This window comes from Ciconia boyciana, chromosome 8, assembly GCF_034638445.1.
Source record: "Ciconia boyciana chromosome 8, ASM3463844v1, whole genome shotgun sequence".
NCBI lineage: Eukaryota > Metazoa > Chordata > Aves > Ciconiiformes > Ciconiidae > Ciconia > Ciconia boyciana.
In genome coordinates this window covers 20,861,797-20,880,485 of record NC_132941.1, presented here as the reverse complement: position 1 = coordinate 20,880,485, position 18,689 = coordinate 20,861,797, and the positions used below count along the sequence as shown (strand labels likewise).

Here is an 18,689-nt window from a genome sequence, read left to right as displayed (position 1 = left end):
GAAGAGGAAATAAGATATCTAAAGTATTTCTCCAACTTCCACACAGAGAAAGTCACTGATGCATTGTTTAATCTTAGTAACATTGAGAAAGTTAAAATTATTATATTAATGCATTAAATCAGATAATCTTTGCAAATTCGCCTTTAAAATTAATTATGATGGGAATAGAGGAAATATGGATATCCAATGCCAGATGTAATTGTATAACTGAAAAGGAAGAGTGACTCCATTTACAATCAGAATTATTTATAAATTTGTATTAAAAAAAAAAAAAGGCTTGCCTGGCATCATTTCCCTGGCTGTGAGCCTTAAAGAGCTGCACAAAACCAAGAATGTCCTACAGGTGAAAACAATCTGAAATAAATATTCAATTGTATATAAGTTATGACATAAACAATCAGTATTATAATCAGCACAGTGCCAAACAGTGCTATTCTAAAGGAGCTGGGGAGGGAATATGTATCAGTTTTCCAAATTCATAACCACTACAGAAAACTTACATTATCAAAGATACCACAATTTACATTAAACTTCTCACCTAAACATGTTATTATTAATGTAGTAATTTAAGCAAATAAAAAATTCCCAAGACTTGCTCTAGCTTGGCATTACTGTATTAGCCCTGCAGGATACAACTATATTATGAAGTACACCGACAAAACTTTGGTGTAGGAAACCCCCCATCTATTTTAGAGTCTCTTCCAGAAATAAAGCTTTTAAGAAAGGTGGCATTGGAATGAATGTAAAGAATTTAAAATCAGTATTTAAATAATATATTTTAATGGAATAATTTAAAAGCTGCAAGTTAGTTTTCAACACTCTTAGAAAAAAGAAAGTACGGAAAGCTGTAAGTCCTCGCTGCTTAGCATTACATATGGTTCTGTAAGTGAGAGAACCTATTAAAGGTAGCTTTCTAAGTTCAGTTTAACAAATATGTGAAAACTTAATAATCTGTATTTGGTTACACAGCATAATAATTTTCAACCCATTTCCTTCAGAACGGTATTCCCCAAATTCCTTCTACTTGTGCTTAAAAACTTAATTCTGAGAAATGCATAAGGCAGGAAATGATTAAGATGTTTGCAACTAACATACTGCATCAAATTCTTCATCAAGAATAAAGAAATCTGAATGTTCCGGTCCATTAGGATACTTGTGCAACTTGGGAACTCATTTAATTGTCTTTGCCTTCCTTTCCATAGCTGATAGAGAGATATTGATATACATGTATCCTGTAGGCATTTTAAGGCTTACTGTATTAAATGTTCATGTTAGTATGATAGAAGTAACAAGGTTTTAAATTTAGCAGGAAATTCCACTGAAAATTTATAGAGGCAAAACATAGCCAAATCGCTATTTTTACTTACATGTTGAATATACGGGAAGTGGTATTTTTATTATTATTTTAAATTTACTCTGTAGAAACTTTATACTTTTACAACACATTCAAGAGAGCTGATAAAAATTATCCTTTGCATACTATAGTAAATTGAAATAAGCAACTCTACCGTGTAAATATCTGCAAATATTTAATACTCAATATAACAATTTATATAGTAATTTAATAATTGGACTACAGTGATCATCATTAAAAAATGTCAGTCCTTCTGGTTCACAGTAGGTGTCAGTGTATGCTTTTTTTGACATATCATACATGCAAGTGCTTGAGAAGGTCCTTCTAATTCTGACCTGATTTAGAAGTAACTTAGTAGACTGGCAATATGCAAATTGACTTCCGTGTGTCGTAGGGATGCCATGCTGTAATATAAACATAATTTTCTGGTTTGGGCTTTTTTTTTTTTTACTCTATCAGAAACATGCCTACAAAGAACGTGCATGGAAATAGAGCTACTGCAAAACTCTTTAGAGCCATATTAGCAGGAGACAGATCCAAAAATATTTTATGCATTTGTACTGCCTATATGCATAGGTACTATTATACTTGCCCATTTATGAATAACAGGAATAAATAACACAAGTGATCCAATTATTGAAACCAGAAGAAAAGTCCATAAGAACATTCGATCAAGCACCTGAGCAATAAATTTCCAGTCTTCAACAACCTAAAAAACAAAGAGCAGAAGAGTTGGTCAGTATTTGCGAGAACAGGTAAAAATACAGTACCAAACCCTGCAATTCTTAATCACTTTACAGTACACTTTTTTTTCCAATCAGGTCCACTTGGTAACCCCCTTTAATAACTTTTTATAATTACACTATGAGCTAGAACAGGAACAAACTTCCCTCTATGAAGATTGGTAAGCTATATTAGACCAATACTAGATTTTAATGCAGAAACTGACCCTGACAAGCACTGAACATCCTTAAATACAGAAAGTTGAAATTGGTATGCAATTTTCTAACATACTGCAGGATTTAGGATTCATGCCACAGCCTCATCAAAGTGGAATCCCCAGGCAGGAGCTAGAAGCAGAAGTTGTAAAAACAAACAAACAAAACCAAAAAACCCACAAAAACCACACACCAACAAAAGCAAACAAACAAAGAAAGAACAAACCACCACCCCAACACCAAAAACAAACCACCCAAACAAACAAAAAAAATTAACAGTAAACAGCAGCTGTTGTGTTACATACAAGATCTGAAAGCTGTGAAGTTACTGCTGCACAGAATTATACACCAGGGAGAATACTCACAGTACTTTCACAACTATTTTCCTTTTTGATAGGATTATTCATATCTATACACCGTTTTGCAAGTATAGCAGATATAATTGTGCAAGCAAATTAAAACCCTGCCAAACAATTGTCTTTGATTTGAACTGGAGCTATCCACATTTCCCAAGCCTACTGATTCCTACACAGCACTAGCTGTGTAGTTTTTATTAACAACTTTTGCAATTAAAGCTTGCATTCTCTGGGCCCCAAATAATAAAATACAAGTTAATCCCCTGTCAGCTGTATATTAATTTTTGGGGTTTAGAGTCACAACAACATTACACCTGAAAAACAAAACACTTATCACCTCTCTTGTCACTCACAGTCAAATAGAGTAAGTTCAGTAAGAGAAAGAAAGCCAACCCTTAATTTACAGGAAATTATGTATTTAATAGCAAACCATTCTATTTGTGTTGTTTATACAATGCAGGGGTATTAGATGCTGTTTTAACAGTACAGTAGATACATTTATTCAAAATCTAGGCTGGATCCCTTGTGATAATGTCAGAATTGAGTCCTGAGAAGGTACATTAGAGGAATTAGCTTACTCCTATGCTAGTATGTGAGAACATGCTCTCAGCAACCAGCAACTTTTGAAGACCATCATTTCTGTATAAATTGAAAGAATGTCAGGCCTTGCCATCAGAAACAGATAGCAGTATCATGAGACCACACAACGAAATTCTATATTTCTACACTAGCCTGAAAACAGCATTTAAGTCTCTGATGTACCAATGGTGCTAGTTTAAAAAGCATGGAAAGAAAAACAGATTCATAAGGCTCTTACCTGAATGGTGTAAACATCCATTAAGGATAGTTCAGAGTGCAAATGTACAGACTGAAAAAAAGCCTTTGACATCTTTTGATATAACTTAGAGACAAATAATAATAAGGCTAGAAGAGAACACTCAAGAAGTCATCTAGTCCATGCTTGGTCTCAGCAAAAAATGACCAACATATGGCTATAGCTTGTATTTAAACTAATATAAGTTAGGGCATTAAAAATTGTTTTTATTTGGAACTGAAAGCTGCAAAATAAGGCTTAGCAATATTTATTCTGAAAATGTAAGGCAAATGCATTTTTCAGATAGCCTTTCAGGTACAACATTAAAATGAAAAATACCTACTTCTCTTATCATGAAAATATCATCCAGCAGCACTGTAGGGAACAGTTACAGTACATGCTCTTGTAACAGACAAGTATCTCTGAAAATGTGTAATTAACAACATGAACTTACTTCTAGAAGAAAGCAAAAGACTTTAAAGAACCGAAGGACTGTATTGTATCAGCCCAATATCTATAAGAATCCTCAGTACTGTACCATACTTGTACTTCTTTCCAGTGGAAATAATTACACAGCTTGCAGTGAAGTACAAAAACCGGAAATCCCATAACACATATTTAATATGCAACTGCATAGTAAACCATTACTTGGTTTTCTAATTTCCAGTTTTACAAAATCAGTGTAATATGACTAATACACCCACCTCACGAACTTCATTCTCCTTCATAACATGTCTTGTAATATATCGGATAGAATCTAGAGCTGCTTCCAAGGTGTTCCTAGATGATTCTGATCCATTCATATTTCTTGTTTCCTCCTTCTGAGCAAAGTATCTATCTACATGACTTCTCATGCAAAGCAGCTTGGGAAGTTTGTGAAGAAATACCTTGCGAACCCAAGGTGCCATAGTATTGTGTGTAGACGAAGAGCGGTGATGAATATTGATAGCAAAGACAGTTATCACAATGGACAATGTCACAAATATCATAGTAAACACCAAGTACTCTCCTATAAGTGGGATAACTTTAGAAGATGATGGAATAATCTCTTCAATAACAAGAAGAAAAACAGTCAAAGATACCAGTACTGAAGTGCAAAGTGAAATTTTTTCACCTTCATTTGAAGGAAGATAGAAGACAAGGACAGTTAGAAATGAAAGCCCAATACAAGGAATAATGAGAAACAACGTGTAAAAAAGTGGCAAACGTCTAATTATAAATGAATATGTAACAAAAGGATACCAGCAGCATCCATCAGTCCTATTTCCTTTGCTCCCTGTTGCAGTCACTATTTCCCATTCTCCATTATCAAAAAAGTCTCTTTTGTCAACATCATAATCTTCAAGAATTATATCAACCTGTGAGCCATCATAAGTCCAAGAACCAAATTTCATAGAGCAATTTTGGAGGTCAAAGGGGAAGAAGGTTACATCAATAGTACAAGAACTTTTGTAGTTTGCTGGTGGAGTCCAAGCAATGGTGCCATCATATTTTACCACGGTTTTTGTAGATGTCCCCTCAAAACGTCCATCTGCACTGAAAAGAGAAGAGATATATGCATGCAATTACAATGGGTGTGGGGGGGGCGTGGGTGTGTGTTTTTTAAATAAGAAAATACGGTTTTTGTTGTCATTTCAGCTGTTTATCCCTTTTCCTTCTTCATAACCAAAATTTTGTATTGTGTTCATAGTCAACTCTTTTTTTTTTTTTTTAATCTGAATCTCACACAGGTAAACAGCTTTGGAAGAGTGAAGAATATTTTCAAGTCATGAAAATATCTGTGCAACTTTTTGTGGTCCCAAGGACTTACGAAAGGATTGTAAAAATCCTGACCTTTAACAGCATGACCAAACTCTAGTGTTTCTGTTGGTAATACAGCATAAATACTTTTCAGTTTGGCCAAATCATAATTATTGAAGAAAAAAAGTCACAAAACAGGTAAAATAATACTTGTGTGCCACCTCCAAACTTGAATTTAGAATCACTGCAACAGCCTTTTTTCCTGACTCAACAAGTCAGGAAATGTAAAAGCATTGTATATGCACCTGAGTTGAGCAGAAAGGTTAATTCAAAAGTTATTGCTTCTGAGATCTGTTAATTCTCAAAAAACCCCAAACAACAACAACAACAAAAACCCCTTACAGTTGAGTGTACTTCATTTTAAATCCATGCTGAATATAACTTACAACAGCATGAATTAGTTGCTTCCCTCCCATCACTCTACAATATTAGATTGTACACAGCACTGTGCAAGACATTGTTTTCTAATTAATAAAAGAGTTTACACAAAGAAGTGGAAATAAACTTTTCAAAGAGACTAGAAATTCCATACAGAAGCAAAGCAAAACATTTAAGCATTTAACATGGCAACAAAATCCATTTGCATTCAGCAGCAAATTCTTCCACATGTTCTTAGCTCTACTAAATATACACACATACCTATCCAATGAGCCTCCTAAAAGCAGCTTGGACAGTAAAGTTAGAAAGTAAATCTATTTTATATGAAAAGATTAAAATCTTACTTGTCATACAACACAATATCTGGAATCCAAATAGAATCTGATGGGACACGAATAGATGTTATTCCAGCATAGTCTTCAGGATTCCACCTTAATTTTACATCTATCCATTCCTGTGGACATGCGAGATGTAAAAAACATTATTATTGTGAAGTTGATTTAAGCAGGGCAAGACTGGATGAAAATAGATAAAAATGCAATATAAAAAAAAAAAAATCAAACTGGCATCTAAAATTTTCATACAACAGTGACTTTGCTGAACAGACATCTATTTACCTCATCCAGTATTTGTTTGCTGTCGTAAGAGCCACTTGACAGTATTTCTGTACAGAAATCCTTTTTCAGAGCATGTATACATAAGTAAGAGCTATTATAACGTATAGACAATTAAATTTGAAAAAAGCTTGTTCTGAATAAGTATCAATGACTTTGGAAGCTGATCAGAAGCAATTTAAACATTTTCATCACCAAAAAAAAAGAAAATCATGCTGCAACTCTCACAAGATAGTCTTCCCTATTTCTACCAGCAACACTAAAAATAGCACCATTAAAAGCATAGTACTACTTTGTTAATTTTGTACTTGAACTAAAAGCTCAAGAAGAAAAAATTCAAGTTTCTAAGAATTCACCATCACATAGAATTTTAAATGCATATTCAGATCAGTTCTTGTTTTATTTGAACTGGTTCAACTGCAACAAGTTCTGCAGAAACTATTAGGATGGCACAAAGTGTTATGATCAACACATTGCCACCTCATACTTGCTGAGTAGTCTCAAAGTTTTCTTGAAAAGAAAAACTTTGCCTGAAATTACAGTTACTGGAAAAGAAAGGAATGGGAAGCAACAGGAAAAAAACCAAAGGAATTTGCCCCCCCAGAAAAAATTTAGTAAGCTAGTAAGTATAATCAGGGTCTGCAAACATTCTTCTAAGTAAATCAAGAATGATTTGTGAGCAGCATTTCCCAAGTTAATAGTAGCCATTAAGTTTAGCATTGGACTCTGATTATTATAAAGCTTGAGGCTTTTTCCTGCCCCTAAACAAATATTCTTAAGAGGAAAAAGTAGGTCTTTATAGCACGCATATACATGAAACTGAAATTCATCAGTGACATTTATCCAATAATCTCAAATACCTCACAAGAGAAAGATCTTAAAACTATTATACAAAAGACTACACAAACCCAGACTTTTCTTAATATAGTTTTTGAAAGAAAACTTATGTACTGAAGTAGTAACTTTTATGGTTGGATACACGCACCGTGGTATATTAAATGGCTGTGTAATGCCATATGGGATTTCTTTTAATTAGGTGAATTTAAAAAATTTACCTTTTTTTGTTTGTTTTTGGTTTTTTAAGAGTTTTATAACAATTAATCCTTTAAAGCATCTCCAGGGGCATTTTTAAAAGATATTATGTAAAATAAAAATTCATGCAACAACTAAGTTTTTTTTAATATACAATTAATTAGAAAAGTTTCTTCCAACTTTTGACTTGCAGTTACGAAGCTTCAGAGTTTGTCATTGATATTTTACATACCTGTTTCAACCAGACATTTGTTGTCATCAATTGATTTTTCTCATCCTATAAATATAAAGCATATTTTATGAAAAAAAATCTACACAGTACATTCATAACTTCTAGTTCACAGAGTCTGCAATTTAAAATACAAAATACACTTCTAAAAGCATTCCAGTCACTGATAAGTATGTTTATATGAGAACTTTTTAAACATACAATTATTACCTTTGATTATTTAACTGTTAAAAGTGATATTTTTCCCCTTCTGTGTCTCTTTCCTCCCTTCCATTTTTTTATTTGACTGTATTTTATGCAGCCTTACTGTTTTTCTATGGAAACATAAAGGAACAGCCAACATGCAGAAGAAAAACTCCTCTTATAGCTATAAAGAGCGAATTCAATTTGAAAAGAATATTCTGAAGTGAATAAGTATCAGGGGGAAAAAAAAATCTGGTTGATATCTTTTACATCACAGGTAATGCCAAGAGATAATCTTCATTACTACGGAAGTGACATATTTGAAGGCTTAGAGCGGTTTTTTGCTGCTTGGGCTGGGGCAGGGAAGAGCAGTATTTGCAAGTGTTCCTGAATTTTACAGAAATGAGAGTGATAAAGTTTAAAAATACGTGGGTTTTCCCATTGAATAAAATTAAAACACAATTCTCTAGGATTAAGAATTTCACTTTTTTTTTTTGCTGAAAACGCCACTAAACGTAAGAGCCATTTGTCTTCTCAACCTCTTTGCAACCACTTCTTCATGCCCCCATCTACAATGCATTTTTTATTACAGTTATAATAATTTTAGAGGTTTAATCTATGGTGTTTAAGCTAAAATATGGACAATTATTTCATATGACATTATGTTCCAGAATTTTAAAAATCAGGGGAAAAAAACCAAAACTTATTTACTATACATACCACATCTACTAGCTGAGAGATTGCAAGGCCAAACTTGATTTTTATTGTGTCATTCAAACGTTCCACGGGACGAACCCATCTTTGATAGTCTTCAAATAAATGTTTAAACAAACGATCTTCACTTTTAGCAATAAAAGAAGGTTCAGATATACCTAAATAAAAAAAGTAATTTATTAACATGGATTTAAATGAACAGTGTACATCTGCATTCCTGTGTCCAAAGAGCTACAGCTATGTTTATGCAGAGTTAAATTTCTCATCTTATCCCCTTTTCTCTGGAAGCATGGCGAAGGTCTTGGAAGAAGAATTTTATAAAATTACCTGGTTTTATTTGCATCTCCATACCACTATCACATTTTTAAAATCTATGACTCAAGAATATTAAGATAATTTTAGTAATAATAAAGGCAAAATACACTTCCATCATTTACCTGGTGCCATGCAATTATGGAACCCCTCTAAAACTGAAAACTTATCTATGAGGGACTGAAGTTCTATCATTCTAGAACAAGGTGGTACTTTTTAAAAACCTACATCTGCACCATACAGGTTTCCAGTATATTGCATAACTTGTGCTCCCGTTTGAAACATCAGTCTCCTCATGTTTTATACATTATTTCCTCTAACGTTTGATCACATCTATGATGTAGAAACTTTGCGGTATTTGTAGAGCACTTTTTCCCCATACTGTTTTGTATCTTAAACACATGTGCCAATCTATTTACCAGTCTACCCTCTACTTATTCTAATGTTATATTGACTGGAAGGCACCTTTCTAGTTAAGTAATAGTATACATTCAGGTTTTTTTTATAGTTCTCAAGGCATCATTTCAATGCCTAGAGACTGACTGATGACCTGGAACAGCCAAAAATCTTTGTATAGCTTACAAAGAAATGGAAAATATATGTCTTCTTTTGTCTCCTGAGAGAATGGAATACATGGCAGAGCTTTAGAAAAAAAAAAGTACTGTAGATGCAGAAACTGCAGGCAGAGAGCAGCCCGAACCTTAAAAGAGATATGCAAGTTTTCCTAAAGCACCTCATCAAGCAATCACTGTCCTTTATCTTTGGGAATCCACAAAAAATGAGTTTTTTACCAATGTGGTCTCACTGAAGTGTATCAGTAGAAACCCTGCTACTCAAAAAAAGGCAAAGTTTAAGGTTGTCCATTATGAGAACCCATGCAAAAAAATTATATACCCTAAATAACAACAGAAGGACAAACATGGGGAAGATACAGAGAGAGGGTAGGAAAAAAGGCAAGATCGGTGTCTAGCTAAGTAACTCAAGTAAGAACAGCTTTCAAAGGCAGTATGAAAGACCTGAAGAAGGCCACCGCCTCAAGAAGCAGCACAGGCTACACACATCACTTTGAAGGGAATGGCTCCAAAAGGGTCTCCAATTCCCAGACAGAAGTCAGAGCAACCACCAGAAGTCATGAACGTATGCTCTAGACAAAGATTTTTACTACTCACTGATGAGACAAACTGACTGAAACTACTGCCGAAAAAAGACCTAACAATTATTATAGTCAGTTTAAGGGACAGAGTAAACCAAAGAAAGATGTTCACAACCATCTCTTTTTAATGCAGATTTAAAATATTATACCATTACATAAATGTATGGCATGACCTCTCTAGAAATGATGGGCTCAGTAAGAGCATCCATCTAAAAAAAGATATATCAGAAACAGAAAAGCACCAGAGAATGTCATAAACAGATTAAAACCACAGACAGTCATCCATACAAGGAGAGATTTAAAAGATTAACATTATTTTGTTTGGAGAGGAGGTGAGTTTAGTGAACGTAACAGAAGTAGATAAGGTAGTGAATGACACATGCAAAAAAACCACTGATGGTATTTAACCTTTCCCATAAGAGAAGGTAAAGGAAACAAAAGCATCAATTAAAGGCAGTACAAACAATTTCTCTTTGAAGTTCATTACTATCAACATTCGGTAAATCAGAGATTATTAGACATTGAAGAGGACTAAAATTTTAGAATGGCCTAGGATTACTAAATTGTCAGTTATGTCAGGTAGCATCATACTTGCATAGGGTATCGGTTCTCATTTCAACACAACTTGCAAAATCTACCTTAGAATTTGATCAACAGTTTGATGGCTTGCATTTGTTGCAGAGACTTGGCTAACACCATTTAAGCCACTTAGATGGACCTAAGCTAGTTCTATGCGACTGCAACCACTGCAGCCTAGACAAATAAGACACGCAACATAAGTTTTTAAGTTTCCTCCCATTCACCAAAGTGCTCTCGTGACAGCAGTGGCTTTCTGCTGTGCTGCAAAAGGCCACATTTACAGATCCTTCGGACAAAACACCCAAAGCATTGCAGAGCCCAACCACAAGAGAATTCCCTGCCTTCTGCACTGCAGGTTTGGGGCAGTCCAGTAGAACTATAATTATGAATACTAACTGGATTTTCTCTGAAATTTTATAGTAGGAGCAAAAGCAGAATGTAGCTTAAGCAATAGGATCAGCAAAGTGGGAGCAGTAGGACTCCTTTTCCCTCCAAATCTTACCATACGCTAACATGCTGCTGTATGGTTCTTGTTGCAGGCCAAATCAGCATTTGGGTTTTAAGACAGTTCACCCTTCTGTTTCAAGATACAAATCTATCTGTTTACAATTGTATTTCATTCATTCGCAAACACTTAGCAACCTACTGTTCTTCAAGATGTATTATTTATACATGCTCTACAATTTAATATCTTTCCGTTTCAAGGTTATTGACATGTGGGTTATGTAATAGCAAAGAACTGATGGGCAACTTGTGTTGTACCACTGAGCATACCTCAGGTGGATACATGAAAACACACAGGACATAAGAATTGCTGCCAAAAAGGATCCAGCAACAGAATGTTACACACACACAAGTTACCTTCACAGCTATTAAGTTAAAATATTTTTTTTTTATTGATACCTTAGGTTTAGTGTATCCTCATTAGCCAAGAAATTTTTCTTATTTGTAACTGTACACAGATTTGCCAAGTCCTGCTTTTTACAGACATCCAAAAGAATGCTTCCTGAAGACACAACTTAATTTCTCTATTTCTATATCCTTATTTCCTGAATTATGAATGGTTTTGTGTATATTTCAGCCTAATGTTTCATAAATACTTGATTTTTGTATTAGCATTAATTACATTTCCCTTTTACAGTTACAACTCTCAACTGAATTTTTTGTACAATTTGAGAATGACTATGCAGCTGGGTATGCTCTCTCCATTAATTGACCTTGAAGCAATGCAGAGGCAAAGTTGCACTTTCACCATTTCTGTGTTCCTGTAAGATGACCTCCTGTACAGCAATACAGCATCTTCAGGGTACATGCTGTTTCCAGATTAAGCTTCTCTTAAAACACAGTATCTTCTCTGCTATACTAAATAGGGACGTGTTCCTTTATCACTTTTATATACTTACAGAATTTTTTTCAAGCATTTTATGCTCAGACCTACAGTATACTCACTGATTTATTAAGATGACCATATTTATTAACAATATAGTTTAACTATTTTTTTTCTTTTTTTTTTCTATCACAGAAATATCCACACTTTTTCATATTTCCAGTTTATTCTGTTTATTAATAAGCTGGTGCATCCTGGTCTATAAAAGGCAGCTTATGCAAAGGAGAACTCCACGAGGAAGCTGGAGATGGTAACAATATATTAAGAGTCAGCAAAAATAAAATAAATAACCACCCCTACCTTTCCATATTTTATTTAATAGGGTCACACAGCTCACTTGTTACACAGACTGCATGTGTTTCATTTCTCTTTTCTGTGTGTCTGTATGCTTTTAAGATTATAATAAAGGGTGTAATTCTTAGTTACTTATTGGTGTTAACACCAATAAGAAAAAATGTGAAGAGCTGGTGGCAAGCAGAAAAAAGTTACAGAAGAGAGGAAAAGAGGTAAAATACATTTAGTGGCTTGAGGTAGCAGACTGGCTATGCTGGTTGGAGAAAAGCAAAAAGAGGTTAAAACCTACAACTAGCAAGATTAGCAAATAAACAACCTAGAGTACAAGTCTCATACTAAATCAGATGGTAAGAGATTATGGAAGCACTCACCCCTGCTACTAGCTCACTGTACTAAAAAAACTTACAAGATTTGAAGGGCAATGCTAAGCATGCCTGTATTTGTGCAGATTTGTTTTTGTTGAGGTCAGGTAACTTCTGCAGTCTAAATCAAAGGTAGGCTCTCTAGATTGTTCAGTGATAAATCCCAATAACAATGTTTACTTTATAATTTACACCTGAAACTCTTCTATGCTCACTCCCTCTCAGTGTGATTCCATGTTCAGCAAAAAAAAACTAAACCACATGAGAAAATGCTGGATGGCCAAAATTTGAATTCTGCAAAAAGAAGACAAACATTTATGCACAAAGCAGACTAACGATTCAATTTTTTTAAACTGTGAAGTAGTTAGAGCACACTTTTGACAAAATGGTAAGTAGAAATTCTAATTAAACACTTGACCTCAGACACAATTGTATTTAAAAATTCAGTCCTACCATTCCCCCCCTAAACATTTAACAAACTTCTTTAATAAAGTACTTTGGAAGAGCTATTTAGAAAAGAAGAGGAAGCATTACATGGGTCTCGGATGCATGAATAGCATGACAAAACATATACATGCCTATACATTTTGTTAACATTCTCAAGTCAAAATTTCACTAGTGCTGCTAATGGCAGACTTTTTAAATGCTTCAGATAAATTAAAAAATGTTATTATTTTGTAAAGTCTGTCTTTTTACATTGTTTGTTACTGTATCATTATGGGATGAAATTTCTCAGCATCTTAATATGATTTAGCAGCAGTATTCTTTTTATAAGAATTACTGGCAAAATATTTAGTTACAGCTATACCTCATACCTTTTCATAAATTTTTGTTTGTTTTTAAACAAGAGAACATCACAGTCCATGTTTCTCCAAAGAATAAACTTTTTTTGAACTCTATATTCCTCAGCACTTCCTTAGATAAAGTGTCTAAGAACCACATTGGGATTGCAGGTATAACACTGGTCCTTATACTTTAAACAATGTAGTTCAAAGCATTTCCTAATTGATATAATTGGGTGTTAACGATTTCAGGTTTTCTTTGGATTGCTACTTGGTGCATTTTCAAAAGAGGTCCATGGGAGAAGGGAAGTGTCACTTTTTAGAAGCCTAATGTCAAGATGTAGATTCAGAAGTAATACATATTACTAATGCAGATTTATAATCATATACCACTATAACGAAAAACACCACTACTAAGGACAATAAACATGGCAAAATATCCATACTTTGTAGTTAACATTACATTCTTTAATGGTGTGCTATCATAACATATAGACTGTTACCCACAAATCTAACTACTACAAAGTACAATACTACTAGTTTGCCTACAAACCAGGAAGGTGAATGAATATATACAGTACACCTGCCTTCGGTACCCTACTATTTTTTATGAAGATAATACTGTGATTTTTTTTAAGTAATAAATTTTACATAATTTATAACAAAGGAAGCACTATGAAGTCTAGAAGCACAATGGTAACTGTTTAAATCTCACTCTAAAAATTGTTCAGTGGTCATTTTGAAAGAAAAAAAAAGTTATCCATCTTTCCTACAAACTAACTTATTCTAGTGAGCATCAGTGCTTTTCCTCCTTTAAGTTTACCCAAACAAATCTACTCACATCACAATATTTTGGTAGCTGATAACAATTCTAACTGCAAGGCATATATATATTGCAGCAGACAGGCAAAAGTAGAACAAGATCATGTTCAATATTAACTACACAGATCTCTCTCTGCCTAAGCCTCCCTTTACATTTTTAAGAATCTCCCACCACTACTTCATTAAGCAGAAAAGATATGTGATATATTAAATGACATATAAAATCGAAGTTTTCTTTCTGTACTGATTCCCCCCTCCCTTTAAAAGGATCATGAGTCATACTTTCTGTATGGTCTTCAATCATTTTGCCTACTTTTCCTTCTATGCTTTAGGAATTGCCAAGAATCCAATCACTAACTGTTAACAGTAAGCATTTAGAAAGATCAAAATCATCTTTACTAGAACGTCTGTAAGTCAAAGCAGGATTACTAACTCTATTCAATTTACTGAACGAAAGTCAGAAAAGCCAGCTATTACATTCTGTACTTCCTACAAGTAACTTTTTCTCCCCTGTTTAAAAAATAAAGCCAAAGCCCATCACTACCCCTACAAGCATGGGAAAGGTGGCTATTCTTGACCGTTTCTTGTTGGTGGTTTTTTTGCAAATCTGTTTTGCTTTCTTTTGTTCAGAGGTTGTCTTGCGATTTCAAAGGTTGACAGTACAGAAGTGACAGCCTTGTATTTCTATCCCTGTATATTAATACATGCCTGGCAGCTGCTAGCTGCTGCAGGAACTTTTATGATTTTCCGTTTACTCTGGGACTTTCAAGTTATTGGGAGGATTTCTGCCTTCTCTCTTACCTAGCACATCAATCTCCTGCCAACCAGTAGCAAAATAAAATTACATATTGTGGACATGAAACTATCAAGGATTTTGAACTGCAATATTGTTTACCAATATGAACAGAGGTACAAGAGCTGCACATCGAAAGCACGGAAGATGTTTCTTACATTCAACTCAAATTTAAAAGATTAAAGTTTCCCCCTTGATAATTGGAAAGTAGAATTCAACTATCCCCCAATAGCATCAAGGGATAATTACAACTCATATTAATGAATGCATTTACAAGTTTGATTAGTAGCAGCATAATATACTGCTGTATAGTTTGTAACTACAAGAAATAGATATGATCATCTACAGATTGACGGACAGTCTTTATATTAAGAGCTAAATGGAGCACAAACTATTCCTTTCTGAATACCTGTGCTATGGATTCTATGGTAAATACACACAATACGCCAAACGGCTTCCTGAACTCTGTAGTGAAGCTATTGCCAGCAGTAGTCTTCTGATTAACAGCCACCTACAGTGCTAAAGTTACAGGTCTGTGGCGTGGCACAGAATTTCCTTGTGAGTTCATTGACACTAATATTCTCCACTCAGCTTTCAGCAGACAGAAGAACTGTGATCTGTCTCCCTGCCCAACAGCTAGGGCACATGAAAAGGCTGCCTCAGGGTAAAAATTCTGGTCACTCTTAAGCCAGGGGGCCTTTTTCTGTAACAGATCCAGGATTTTGTCATCTCTCTTTATACCATTTCTAACCATTGCATCATTTGCACTGACTGTTGACCTGTCAGTAAGGACTGAAGATGGACTGTGAAGACAGCACTGAGGAATGCTGAATGCAAGCAGCAAAAAGCGTGTATACAAGTGCAGATAGTGCAAGGAGTAAAAGGAAGAACGAGTATGTAGAATCTTAAAAGTAGAACCATTTATTCATATAGATTTAGGGGGTATGCATCATGGAAGTAAACACAAATCCACAATTTATGTAAATAAGACCTTTATGCAAATAAGACACAGGCCTTGAGCTTCTCACAAATTGTCAGTGCAGCCTTGGGTGCTGCAGAAGTTGCGCACCAGGTGTTACCTTCTGCCACAGTAGCATTTTGCTCCTGCAGCTCAATTTCAGCCTTGGATACACTGGAACATACAATCCTACAGCTCACAGAAATCAGATACTCTGCTCAAAACCAGACGCAGAGTAGTAGTTTTCAGAACATATACTATCATACAAAAATCAGGTTTTACCATTCTGAAAAGTGGGAAACTATGCAAGTACTACAAGTTCTGCAGTTCCTTCTGCAAATCAACACAGACATTTCTTCACAAATCAATGCTCACATTTTTCTTCCTAAGAATCTCTAAAGAAAGCACACAATATTTTAAGAGAAAAATCACAAGAAACCCATGCAAGCAGGAAGGTTTGCAGCTTCCTGTTGGGCAGGGAGAAGGATCCGATCTGTTAAACTGAGTGGAAAACATTTGGGCGTATGAACACCCCAAGGAAACTCTATCACAGGTCTGCAGCATGGCACAGCAGTGCTATAGGTGGTTGTTAATATCGACTCAGTTTGTGCATTTAAGTCTCACCTGTTAGTTTAATATTCAGAGCAAGGAACAAAACTTATAATTTGATTGTATTTTACATCAGCATGTATTTTGTCTTGTCAAATCAGAGTTATCCAGGATAAAGGGTTAGTTCACCTCCAGACTACTAACTAAAGGAAACACCAAATTCATTTTCAAGCACTCTTAAAGTATCATAAAAACAAAGTCACATCCATAATTCACTTCTACTCATTAAAATGACTACTGTACCACATGCAAAGCAATACCTCTAAAATACTTCTAACTGTATGTACATGATACACTGATTTAGGTTGTCATTTCCATGTGCCCTATATTTTAATAATAGGTAGCTATGTTTTTCATCTTCTTAATAGTAAATTTAATTTTATTTTAGAGAAAACAAATTGTGAAAACAAAATTTTATCCTTGCTATACATGATCAGTTATCAATTAAGTCAAAACTGCGCCAAAAGGCAAAATTTGGCTTAACCTGACTGCAAGTAATTCCATAGTCATATATACTATATAATATAACATAATAATTTCACATAGTAATATCTTCGGCCATGAAGAAAAACACTGCTTTTCCAAATACCGAGACCAAGAATAGTCTTTTAAATCACATTTAGCAATAACAGACTGAGTTTTTGTATGTTCAATTAAAACCAAGACGTCAATACAATTTACTTTCCTTAAAACATACTTACGACCATTTTTTCAATTTTGAGCTAGTATTAAAAAAAGTCAATTTTATTTTTCATTAATTTCCTTTCTGCTTGTAAATATTGCAGTTATGACTTCCAAGATGTTTTGCAAAACTCTTAGCAATGTATCCACAAATTATGTAAAAGCAATGTTTTGAAATAACTATTTCTAAATGATTCTTTGAAAGAGCATTGATTTTGCTCTTTTAATCTTTCTGTAATTTTATAAACACTTTAGCTTCAGATGCTATTTTACATCCTTCAACTCTGAAAGTTACATCCTGATTGAATTATGAGACTGACTCTTTTGAAGTCAAAGAAATAATGCATAACCAAACTAGAAATAATTTTCTTATAAATTCTTAAGAGGGACATTTTTATGTGCAGCCAGATCCGTATGCGATATTGCAATTATTAGAATACATTCTGTAAGTTTACCTCCATACCAGCTGCAAATGCAAAGCACATTCACCACAAATCTAACATTGTACCTCATCTGAGTAAGTGAACGGAGCAAAAATTGAAAGCTATGACACTTCAAAGCGTTATATATTCATTTTAAAAGCCTTAACAACTGCATAATGAAATGTGTGGTAGTCAAGACTGACGTGCACCTGAAAAGTCGTAGTTTGGCAAAGGCGTTTTTCCCCTCTTCTGTGAAAGGGGCAGCTCCGGTGAGCCCGTTTGACCACGGTCTCTGTAGGTCACATTCATTTTTTTAAAAACTAGCCGAAGTCCAGCAATCCCTACCTCAGCACTCCTCAGCGACCGCCAGAACCCCACTTAACCTTGAAATCAGCCTTAGTTTAGCCTCGTCTTGGCAAAAGTTGATGGCGTGGAAAACGAAGCGTGATGCGTGGCCGTCTCAACCCCGGCAGCATTTCCCCCCACACGCAAAAACCCGCCTCATTTTTCCACGCGAAACGCGCTCTCCTGCCCGCGCTCCCGCCACTCCCAGCTGCCCGCCGGAACGGGGCTGCAGACGGAGGACCGGAATAGCCAGGGGAGGCAGCGGCGGCCCGGCAGACCGCCGGGCTCCGGTACAACGTCCCCCTATCCCTCGCGGCAAGCTAGCCCCGCACAACGGCAGGTTTCCACGAAAGCCGGGGTTCAAGAGGGCTCGTAACTCCCAGCTGACCCTGCCCTCCACTCCGACACCCTCCCAGCTTCTCGCTGACGCGCCTGCCTGCCTGCCTGCCACCCACCCCTCCCCAACGGCCCCAGGAGGGCGCCGCGCTGGCCCTCGCCCACACGGGGCCGCCCCGCGGCGCCTTACCCGCATAAGGGGCGCGGGCGGCGGGGCCGGCGCCGGGCTGGCCGAGAAAGGGCGCGAAGAGGCAGGTGAGGAGGAGCAGGGGGCGGCCGCAGCGCAGCCAGGCTCCGAGCTCGGCCATGGCTGGGGCACAGCCCCCGCTGCCTCAGAGCCCCGCGGTGAGGATGGGGCGCAGCGACGGGGCGCTGCTCCTAACGGGCGGCGCTGGCCACGCCCCGCCGGGAAGCCATGAGGGGGCGCGAGGGGCGGGAGAGG

The 18,689-nt window shown here is 35.9% G+C and overlaps 1 protein-coding gene across 1 annotated transcript; it reads right to left on the bottom strand.

Moving 5' to 3' along the window:
* Window positions 1-1,796: 1,796 nt before the first annotated feature.
* Window positions 1,797-18,608, bottom strand: CHRNA5 (cholinergic receptor nicotinic alpha 5 subunit). Its single transcript, XM_072870061.1, has 6 exons — window positions 18,438-18,608; window positions 8,419-8,570; window positions 7,519-7,563; window positions 5,985-6,094; window positions 4,167-4,998; window positions 1,797-2,063 (listed from the first exon to the last, which is right to left on the bottom strand). The coding sequence occupies exons 1-6, from the start codon at window positions 18,553-18,555 to the stop codon at window positions 1,902-1,904; spliced, it is 1,419 nt and encodes a 472-aa protein (XP_072726162.1). The 5' UTR covers window positions 18,556-18,608; the 3' UTR covers window positions 1,797-1,901.
* Between the last annotated feature and the right edge of the window lie 81 nt (window positions 18,609-18,689).

Excerpts from the sequence above, each read along its gene's own strand:
- CHRNA5 (XM_072870061.1), bottom strand. The coding sequence starts at position 18,555 with ATGGCCGAGCTCGGAGCCTGGCTGCGCTGCGGCCGCCCCCTGCTCCTC. Across the intron at positions 6,095-7,518 it reads CAAATGTCTGGTTGAAACAG|GAATGGATAGATGTAAAATT; the intron begins GTATGTAAAATA and ends GCATGTCCACAG. Across the intron at positions 4,999-5,984 it reads GATATTGTGTTGTATGACAA|TGCAGATGGACGTTTTGAGG; the intron begins GTAAGATTTTAA and ends TTCTCTTTTCAG.